At 33.2% G+C, this 11,899-nt stretch overlaps 1 protein-coding gene across 1 annotated transcript; it reads right to left on the bottom strand.

Annotated features, from left to right (window-relative positions):
- Positions 1-1,707: 1,707 nt before the first annotated feature.
- LOC141674522 (uncharacterized) lies at positions 1,708-2,322 on the bottom strand. The gene has a single exon (XM_074481227.1). The coding sequence runs from the start codon at positions 2,320-2,322 to the stop codon at positions 1,708-1,710; it is 615 nt and encodes a 204-aa protein (XP_074337328.1).
- Between the last annotated feature and the right edge of the window lie 9,577 nt (positions 2,323-11,899).

The following is an 11,899-nucleotide window of genomic DNA, read 5'->3' as shown; positions in this document are numbered from 1 at the left end:
GCCTTGTTAAAACCCCACAAGAGTAAAACCCTATGGGGAAAAACTTAGGGGGGGGGAAAGAGTGCCCTATAAAATTACATTCTATACATAAACTAAGAATAATACTAGTATAATCTGAAAATTCTATACATGAAATGGACCTTTAATTCATGTCGAACAAGGCTAAAATGAGTGAGATGTATTTAACTTCATAACAAAATTTTAACATAAATATTTCACTCATGTTGACTCCATTTAATATGATTGAAGAATATTTTTAATGTATTTTTTTTACAAACAATTCAAATCCATAATTTATTTTCCAAACCGAAATTAATTCTATTAAGTATACTTAATACGGGGGTATCCAAAGTGAAAAACGAAATTTATAAGGTTACCACGGATAGAAGCCAATAAATTGATGGTATCAACGAGAAATGTCAATTTTACGATAGTACAATAGAGAATATCAAATATCTTTACTCAATGATTTCAATATCCGACGTAGAGTTAGAACCTATGACCTTTATTTAATAATATATGAAGTCACATTTATTAATGATAATTACTAAATAACCATTAATGATACTCGTTGTATATACTAATATACCTTAATTTAATTATTTTTGATTTTGTCCTTTTCCTTCCAATTAAATTAAATATTATGTTTCTTGATTGGTTGTTAAGATTTTGCTCTTCCATTTTTTTTATTTATTTATCCATATTATTATGTTATTTATTGGATCTGTACTGTTAATTTTACTAAATAACATAGTTATTTTTATGATACATTATTTTAATTCTATTTTAATCCTAAATAATATATAAACTTATTACATTTTTAACAGTTCAGTATAAAGGTCTCAGACAATAATATATATATATATATGTGTGTGTGTGTATGTAGAAAACATAATACTATCTAGTTGTTGAGTATAAAGGTCTCAGTCAACAATATTATATATATATAGATATAGATATTATTCGCCTGGATTAGAAAAAATTATACTATTGAATTAAGTTAAAGTTAAAAATTAAAATATAATTTGTTGGTCGATACAAGGAGAATGCTATAACAAAACATTTAGAACTCCAGGCTGAAGACAAGCAAAGTAAGTGAAGCATGCTTATTGCTTTAGAGAAAATCATGTGAGGGAACAGATGTTTGTCATGCTGGAGTTTGATCAGGAGAAAGAGAAAGAGGTATCGACAGGAAGGATTGAAGAGACAAGCTTTCTGAGGACAATGCTAAGGCTGGATTGCTCATGAAGTATACAAGGTAGGGTCTTCTACCTAATAAAAATGCTATTTCAACATCATGATTTACCAAAAATCTGCACACACTCAAGGAAAAAAAACTTCATACAACATAAAATCACAACAGGGGGGACCCAGGATTATAAACTTACTGGGGCTGTAGTGATTTTTTTCCGCGTGATTCAATGAAAATTTATTTGAGTAAGCTAGCATATACATGTAAAACTAAAATCACATAGTTCAACTATATTGCTAATTTGAAATCCAATATATGCAAAAATAAGTAATAAAGATACTAGTTCATAATGTCAAATAAAACATGATTTACTCACATTATTTGAGTTGTGCTCAACGATTTTTTTGAGCATAAAATTCATCTATCACTTCATCTGGATCAATTTCTTCAGCATACTCCTTCTTAATGTTGATAAGCATAGTAGTGTCTCTCAAATACTTTTCCCTCATTTTATTTCAAAGATCGGTCTTAACTAATTTCATGGTAGAAAAAACCCTTTCTGTAGTTGTTGTAGAAACAGGAAGTGTTAAAATAAGACAAATCAACCTATAAATCAAATTGTATTGTGATGTTTTTCCCGTATCAACTAGTTGTAGACATAAATCAGAAAGAGTAGATAAATCCTGAAATTTAGCATGATTAACCACATCAATCTTGTAACGATCAAGTTGAAGTTTAAGATGGTACATCTCTTGTTGTCCAAAATCAACATGATAAAAGGTTGTAGCAAGTGCACAAATATGCTCAATATCAAAAAAGCTGAAATTGTTCTTTGGTTCCAAAGATGTTCTTAATCTCAAAAGTTGCACAGCTTCATCATTGAACCTATAATGTAACTCTTCTAACTGAAAATCAATTACAGAATTAAATACATCATAACGATAATGATGCTCAACTGATTTATCATTTATTTGTCGCACAGAACGGATACCATCCATATAACGAGCATTCATATCTTGTATATTAATTTTATGCTTTACACAAACCGATGTGATATAATCCAAAAGAACGTCAAAACCGTCATCTCTTAGAGATTGTAGCAATTCTTTTATTGATGCAACTAAATCCATGGCATTTAAGATATCAATTGATTTAATTTGTAAGGCTCAACAAAGTAAATCTGTAAGGCCCATGATCTTATGCATCAAATATAGCATAAATAAAAAGTCAAATGATTTCAGTGCCTTTAAAGATGTTGGATATATTTGAGATGTCATGTCTAATATGTTTCATGTTTAGTTTTCAGATCTTAACAAACAGGAAATATTAGTTCTTACTGGAATCAGTACTTACTGGAAGTCAGGACTTAATGTCATATCAGGACTTAAGGTCATATCACAACTTAAGTACGGGAGGACTTACAGTTAAGGAAGGAAGCTGATTAACAGTAGAAGATCGAGACTAATACAAGAAAAAGATATGCAAGGAAAGAGTTAGAGGACTAGAAGAATTATATAAGATATCTGATTGATATATTTTAGGAGAAAGAAATATATTCCATATCAATTAGAAGTTATCTTGTAACTGTGTACTATATAAATACAGACATAGGTTTACACTATATGTGTTATCATTATCGAGAAGATCAGACATTGAAACCTAACAGCTCTCATGACATTTGTTCATCACTGAGAGAGGACAGTTCCATTATAACAGAGTTTATTATATCGAATACATCTGTTTTCTGTTACTTGTGTTCTAAATCGATTTGATTGTATTCTACACTGTATTCAACCCCCTTCTACAGTGTTGTGTGACCTAACAAGTGGTATCAGAGCTTATCTGTTAACACACATACAGTAAAGATCCAAAACAATCATGTCTGAAGAAGCAGAAAATCCAACCAAGCCCACCAAAACTGAAGAAACTCCAAAGACTCAAACCCACAGTCGATATGAGACTATTAGGGTTCCCATGTTGAGACCTTCTGAGTATCCCATATGGAAAGTGAAGATGGCTATATTTCTGGAAGCTACAGATCCAGAATACCTTGACAGAATTAATGAAGGACCACATAAGCCAACTAAGCTCTCTGTTGTAGTTGCAGATCAGCCAGCAAAGACCGTACCAAAGGAGAAAAGTGAGTATACAGCTAAAGATATCTCATCTATTGCCAAGTATGCAAAGGTAAGGCATTTGCTGCATAGTGCCATTGATAATGTCATGTCAAATAGGGTAATTCACTACAAGACTGCAAAGGAGATATGGGATGCTTTGAAGACAAGATACCAGGGAACTGATGTAATCAAGAAGAACAAGAGGACTATACTCACTCAAGAGTATGAGCACTTTGACTCAAAAAGTGATGAATCATTAACTTATTTATATGACAGGTTTGTCAAACTCTTGAATGATCTATCACTGGTGGACAAGGAATATGATCTTAAAGATTCAAATCTAAAATTCCTTTTAGCTCTTCCTGCAAGTTGAGATTTGAAGGCTACTATTATAAGAGACAACTATGTTCTTGATGAAACTACTCTTGATGAAATTTATGGTATGATCAAGACTTATGAACTTGAAATGGATCAAAGAAGCAAGAGACAAGGGAGAAAGTCAAGGACAGTTACTCTTAATGCCGAGGAGGAATTCCCCAAAGTGGTTGTCTCAAAGAAAGGCAAAGGAAAATCTCACATCACAAAGTCTGATTCAGAATCATCAAGTTCTGATGATGATGATTCAAAAACTGAAAGTTTATCTGAAGTAGATGCTGATGAAGAGATGATGAAATTGTGTGCCCTTATGGGGAAGGGTATCATAAAGATAGCCTACAGGAAATTCAGAAGGGGAAAGAAGTTTTTCAAGAAAGGTGGAAGTTCTGATAAGAAGGGATTCAGAAAATTTGAAGGCAGAGGAGGAAAGTCTGATAGAGGAGATTACTCAAATGTCAAATGCTACAATTATTGTGAAAGAGGCCACATATCTCCTGACTACTAGAAAGGAAAGAGTGACAAAGGCAAGGCACTTGTCACAAAGAAGAAAAGCTAGACAAACACTTCAGATTCTGAAGATGAGGTGAACTATGCCTTGATGGCAAATGCTGATGGCAGCCCTGAAACCGCTGAGTTAAAGGTACCTCAAACAACTTATGCCTTTCATACTGATGATATTACTGAGTTGAGATTATATCTTAAAACCATTTTTATTAGCTACAGAGATCAAACTTTAACATGTGAAAGATTAACTTATGAAAATCTTGCTTTTAAGAAAATGAATCATTATTTAGAAAAGGAGTTAGTTATGTTCCATCAAACTCAGAAAGATAGAGATGATACTTTTTATGTTAGAGATGAATTGCTGAAATTGAAAATATCTCTAAAAACTAAGTTAGAAAAAGAAAAAGAGATTATCAGGACTTGGACTAACTCTGGCAGAACAACTCAAAATTTATTAAGTAGTGGAAACTGGAAAGAGGGCTTAGGTTATGGAGATGACAAAAGTGAAAAGGGAACTGAACAAATTGAGCCAATTGTTGTTAAACAAATTGTTAAGCCAAAGGTAAATCCTGTTAATTTTGTAGCTAAAACTGTAAAGTCTGATTCTGAAAAGATGAAAGAGTCTGTGACAGAAGTTAAGGTGAAGTCAACTTCTAACAAACTAGAACAGGATAAACCAGCTGAAGTCAACATAGGCTTAATGACAAAGAAGCAGCTTAAGCATAAGCTAAAAGAAATAAGGAATGTCAACAAGGTTAAGGCAGCTAGGAAAAATAGGAATGGAAAGGAAGGTGTGAATAAAAGCAATAATTATATGCCTGTTCTTAATGCTCCTAGAAAGAAATGTTATAACTGTGGAAACTCTAACCATCTTGCTTCTTTTTGCAGGATGAATAGGAATATAAACTCTTTATCTCCTAAGTCAGGAGTTAAGAGTCAATATGTTAGGTTTAAGCCACAAAATCCTTGTTTTCATTGTGGTAGTTTGTGGCATTCCATTTATACTTGTAAGGAATATTATAGTTTATACTATAATTATTATCAAATAAAACCTTCTTTGAAGAAAGTTGCTTTAATTCCTTCTAGTGTAAAACCTGAAGCAAAGTCTGATATAAGTTCTGATAAACAGCATGTTAGCATAAACTCTGATATTAAATCCACTGAAAATCTAACAAACTTAATAAGGCCAAAGGATCCAAGCAAGTCTGGGTCCTTAAAACTAACCATTAGTGGACTTTGTGATTGCAGGGCAACAGGAGAAACATCCTAATACTGGATAGTGGATGTTCATGACATATGACTGGAAATAAAGCCCTGCTCTCAGACTTTATGGAGAAAGCTTGCCCAGAAGTTTCCTATGGAGATGGCAACATGGGAAAAACTCTGGGACATGGCAATATTAATCTTGGGAATGTCATCATTGAAATAGTAGCTCTGGTCTCAGGACTTAAACACAATCTATTGAGTATAAGTCAAATCTGTAATAGAGGTTATCATGTAGATTTCTTTGAAGAACACTGTGAAGTTATAAGCAATTTTACAGGCAAAGTGGTTCTGAAAGGTTACAGGCATGGTAATATTTATGAAGCCAGACTTTCAACAAGTACTGATGGTTCTGCAATCTATTTGTTGAGTAGAGCATCAATTAAAGAAAGCTGTAATTGGTACAAAAGACTCTCTCATTTAAACTTCAACAACATAAATGAGCTTGTAAAGAAAGATCTTGTGAGAGGACTGCCAAAATCAGTATTTGCGCCTGATGGCCTTTGTGATTCATGTCAAAAGGCAAAACAAAGAAAATCTTCTTTCAAGAGCAAAACTGAGTCATCAATTCTTGTGCCTTATCACCTACTGCATGTTGATCTATTTGGTCCAGTCAATGTCATGTCTATTGCAAAGAAAAAATATGCTATGGTTATAGTAGATGAGTTCACAAGGTACACTTGGGTGTACTTCTTGCACAAGAAGAATGAAACTCCATTTACTCTAACTGATCATGTCAGACAGCTGGATAAGTTGGTCAAAGATTTTGTTAAAATAATAAGGAGTGATAATGGCACTGAGTTCAAGAATTCGATTATAGAAGGGTTCTGCAAAGAGTATGGAATCAAACAAGAATTTTCTGCACCTGGAACTCCACAGCAAAATAGAGTTGTAGAAAGAAACAACAGGACTCTCATTGAAGCTGCACGAACTATGTTTGATGAAGCAAAGCTGCCAACCTATTTTTGGGCTAAAGCTGTGTAGACTGCTTATTTTACATAGAATGCTAAACTCATAAACAAGCATGGAAAAACACCATATGAGATGGTAAAGAAAAAGAAGCCAAATCTGAAATACTTTCATGTATTTGGTTGCAAGTGTTTTGTTCTTAAGACTCATCCTGAGCAGCTGTCAAAATTTGATCTAAAAGCTGATGAAGGAATTTTTGTTGGATATCCACTTTCCACAAAAGCCTTCAGAGTCTACAATTTAAGAACAAGGGTTGTCATGGAATCTATCAATGTATCTTTTGATGATAAGAAGATTACTGGACTTGAAGATTCTAATGATCATGATCAGCTGAGATTTGAGAATAAAGACTTAAATTCTGATTCTGTAAATTCTGATGACTTAAACTCTGAACCTGTAAGTACTGATGTCATTGAATCTGTGGTAACAACACCAAAGGAAAATGCACTTGTCCAGGGGGAGCAAACTGAAGATCCTACCACATCTCAAGACTCTAAAGAAGCATCAGAACCTGTCACTGGCTCTTCAAGTGCTGATTCATCTAGTTCTGATGAGCTAAATTCTGATAATTCTGGAAGCTCTGATACTTCAACTCCTGAAAAATCAAACTCAAATTCTGAAGTCTCAGAGAGCATAACTACAGGGGGAGCATCAGAAAATTTTGATGGAGACAGCATGGATCATGGGGGAGGATCCAGTTCTAGAGATCAACTTCCATCTGCAAAAAAGTGGACTAAATCACACAAACCTGATTTAATCATTGGAGATCCTGAAGCAGGTGTCAGAACTAGAACTGCAACTTTAAATGAATGTCTCTATCATTCCTTTCTATCTTAGACTGAACCAAAGAAAGTGGAAGAAGCTCTTCAAGATGCTGATTGGGTGCAAGCAATACAGGAAGAGTTAAATGAATTTGAAAGAAATAAAGTCTGGACCCTAGTGCCAAGACCAAAGAATAGATCTGTTGTGGGCACAAAATGGGTGTTCAGAAATAAAATTGATAGTGATGGCATAATTACAAGGAATAAAGCAAGGTTGGTTGCTAAAGGCTACTCTCAACATGTGGGTATTGATTATGATGAAACATTTGCACCAGTTGCTAGATTATAAGCTCTCAAGGAGGAAGAAGCTAGATTTGTAACTGTGAAGACAAATCTTAAGTCTAAAGCTTCTGATGCAAAGAAACCTCCAAGGCCTAAGGAAAAAGGCATTGTGATCAAGGAAAAGTCAAATTCTGAAATTTCAAAGTTCAAGACTAGATCACAGACTGAGAGTAATCCCAAAGACAAAGGGAAAGGAAAAGTTGTTGAACCAATCAAGTCACTGGAGATGAAAATTTCTCAAGTTCTGATGAAACCAGTATGCAAAATGGTTCAAGTAACTGATGATAATCTTATTGAAGATGAAACTGTTCAAATTCTGAAAAGAAGAAAGAGTATTGAAGAATCTAAAACAACCTCTGACATTGCTCAAGTTGTTCAGAATGAAGGACAGCAAGCTACAGAAGAAACAGCAAATTCTAATGAAGTTGATTTGAATAAAATGACAATTGCTGATAAGAAGAAGTTGTTATGGAAGAAAGCTACTCCAGTTGAACCAAAATCCAATCTCATGATTAATCAACTCGCTATATTTGGGTTGAGAGCCAAGCAACCTAGAGATAGAGCTGGATTAGGTTCTGACGAAGAGAAAATTCAAACAGGAATAGAAGTTACTCTAAGAGATCCTTTCATGTTGACAGACAAACCATATGAACAAATCAAATAAAAGCACATTGACAAGGTATTGTCTGCTCAAATTGTGATAGATGCTCATGATAAGGAGAATCTAAAAGAGAAATTGATCTTATTTCTCAATGATGGAAGGACTTATAGGCTAGCTAATACCGATGTACTAAAGAAGTCTGTCAGAGAACTTCAACATAATCACTATCTTCTGGAAGTAAAATCTGATGTTACAAGAAGATGGTCAGAATATATTTTGAAGGCTATAAAAGATCTACTCAGAATCTCTGGTACAAAGACTTCTCATTACAGTCCAATGATTACTGAAGATGATGGAAGAGAAATTCCTATGCTGAAGAATTCTGCTAAGGTGGAAGTAATTCTGAAAGGAAAATGCTTATGTTATAATGAAAACTCTTCACATTCTAAAGTTATCAGACTTGGTGATGGACTTGAAAGAACATCCATTTAAGCTCTCAGTACAGCCATTTATCAAATTGGTGATAGCAAAAAAGAAGAACTGATGTAGGTCAAAGCACAATTAGTTGAAGTTTTGAGGAAAGCTGAAGATAAGCTGGTGAAATATTTTGTTAAGAATCATTATAGATTCAGCTTGATCCAGTAATGTTGGTAAAGCTGGATGTTCTGTAAGTTGTAATTGATAGTCTTATTAAACTCTTATTGCATTTAAACTTAAATGTTTTTGACATCATCAAATCTATTAACTTGTACATTCTTGCATAAATTACAAGTTGGGGGAGATTGTTGGATATATTTGAGATGTCATGTCTAATATGTTTCATGTTTAGTTTTCAGATCTTAACAAACAGGAAATATCAGTTCTTACTGGAATCAGTACTTACTAGAAGTCAGGACTTAATGTCATATCAGGACTTAAGGTCATATCAGAACTTGAATACGGGAGGACTTACAGTTAAGGAAGGAAGTTGATTAATAGTAGAAGATCGAGACTAATACAAGAAGAAGATATGCAAGAAAAGAGTTAGAGGACTAGAAGAATTATATAAGATATTTGATTAATATATTTTAGGAGACAGAATTATATTCCATATCAATTAGAAGTTATCTTGTAACTGTGTACTATATAAACACAGACATAGGTTTACACTATATGTGTTATCATTATCGGGAAGATCATACATTGTAACCTAGTAGCTCTCGTGATATTTGTTCATCCCTGAGAGAGGACAGTTCTATTGTAACAGAGTTTATTATATCGAATACATTTGTTTTCTGTTACTTGTGTTCTAAATCGATTTGATTGTATTCTACACTGTATTCAATCCCCTTCTACAGTGTTGTGTGACCTAACAAAAGAACTTCTAACTTCTCGCACAGAGTTCGAATAACTACTACAGTCATTAATGTTTTCCAAAAAAGTAATTATTAAACCAAACTTATCAATCAAGCTGCAAATACAATTAAAGTGAGAACTCCACCTTGTAGATCCAGATCGCTGTAAATTCCCAATATGATTAAGTCCCCTACCAGTCTCACATTCTCCACTTGCCACAGAATTGTCAACCTCTATTCTATGTGCGGTCTGTAACTCCAACAAGCATTTAAAAGAACTAGTAACAATATTTACAACATTAGACAACATAGAAAATAATTCCCAAATAGAATCTTGTTTTTAAGTAGCCTCAACCAATGCTAGTTGTAAACGGTGAGCAAAACAATGTATATAATAAGCATATGGGCAATCTTTAAGAAATAGAGCCTGTAAACCATTAAATGCACCACACATATTACTAGCACCATCATATCTCTGACCTCTCATATTATTAATGCTTATGTTATTCCGCGGGAGAATATCAGATATTTCTTTCTTAAGAGTTAAAAATGGTGTATCAGCCACATTAACAATATCAAAAAAGTGCACACGAATAATACCATGAACATCAATAAATCAAATCCCAATAGCCATCTATTCTTTATGTGATGCATCTATTGATTCATCAACTAAAATGCAAAACTTAGAATCTCCTACTTCATCACGGATTTTATTGCTTACTTTAGAATCAAGGATGTGCAAAATATCTTTTTATACCTTTGTAGAAGTATATATGGCATTTTTTGGTGCATTTTCCAAAACAACATTCGAAATATTAACACTTAGTCTACCAAAAACTTGTATCATCTCAATAAGATTACCTATGTTACGAGAGGTTGATGATTCATCATGACCCCGTAATGCACATGCATGCAAGCTCAAGTATCGAACAACCTCTATAGTAGCTCTAATGCACAGTCTATTCTTCTTTACCTCCTCCAACGATTGACAATTTATGACCTTGTCAATATATCTTGTAACATTGGTCAACCATCAAGAGATGCTACTACTTTTTTATGAGGTGAATTACCTTTACCAATATGCACCAAGAAAGGACATCTCTCATTATCATTAACTCTTTTCCAATTTTTGAATCCATCAATATTAAATGTATGTTGTGAAGATGAATCCTTTTCAAATAGAAAACACGGAAAATAGAATGCAACATCTTTTGAAACTAAATACTCTATCCAAGACCATGAGTTGAACCAAGATTCTTGAAATCGACGACGTTGATTTCCAAACTCAGTAGGTGGATATTGATCTTTGTGTAATTTAGGTTGACATGCTCCACGTCTAATATATCCACGCCTAATGTCATCACGTACATTAGGTGGATACTTCCAAATTGGATGACGAACACCCGGATCGCGTTCAAGAGATGCAAGATCAATAGGACTAGTTACATTTGTAGAAGGAGTACTAGGAGTAACTGTAGTTGTGGTTGTAGCAATAGGGAAAATCATGACTAGCAATATGTGTAACACTAACAGTAGCTGCGGGATCAATGGTAGCAGTTGGAGTAGCTGTAGCAGTAGTTGTGGGAGTAATAGTATGAGCAACACTAGAAGTAGTTGCATGAGTAGCATTATTAGTAGGAAAATAAGAAAACATTGTCTTTCTTTTTTGATCTTGAATCCTGTAAAAAAAATAAAATTCTTTAATAGAATAAATTCACAATGTCTTTAATTTTAAAGATCACGTAGAGACTAAAATATATAATTCCTTTTATTATATAATTTTTGGGTGTTAGCATCCTAACAAATTTATATTTCAAATGGCACTAATAATTAAAAAGTATGTGGTAATCCGAAGATTATCACTCATTCTAAGTACCGACACTCAATCTAAATTATTAAAAAAATGCATTAAAATTAAAAGATTGACCTATTTAATCTAATTATATATAACATATTGACAATCAGTACTCATAACTAATTACTTACATTAAATTTATACTTTATATGATTATAAATAAAAAAATAAAATTAATTACTTACATTAAATTTATACCATATATGATTATAAATTAAAATAGAACCTATACGGTATAAATATAATATAAATAAACTAATCTACAAAAGTAAACAATAACATAAAACTAACATTGTAAATCAGGGAGTCAGGAACGAGAGCGACACAAATTGCTTTATAATTTTATAAAAGAAGAGAGTTTTAGTGTAGGGATTTGTTTTTTCAATTGATAGCAGCGACAACTGACAACATCACTTATGTCTGTGTGCATATCCCGTGCTTCTTTTTATTTTATTTTGTTTTGGATCTAATGTATAATGGGCTGTCGAACTCTACAAAGCTGGAGATATGGAAACTTTTTGGGCTGAATATATATTAACTGGGCTTCAATAAACTTTACCTGGGCTGGATGTATAAAAAACTGGGA

The sequence above is a fragment of the Apium graveolens genome, chromosome 7 (genome assembly GCF_009905375.1).
Source record: "Apium graveolens cultivar Ventura chromosome 7, ASM990537v1, whole genome shotgun sequence".
In the NCBI taxonomy this organism is placed as follows: domain Eukaryota; kingdom Viridiplantae; phylum Streptophyta; class Magnoliopsida; order Apiales; family Apiaceae; genus Apium; species Apium graveolens.
This window is presented reverse-complemented; position numbering and strand designations above follow the sequence as displayed.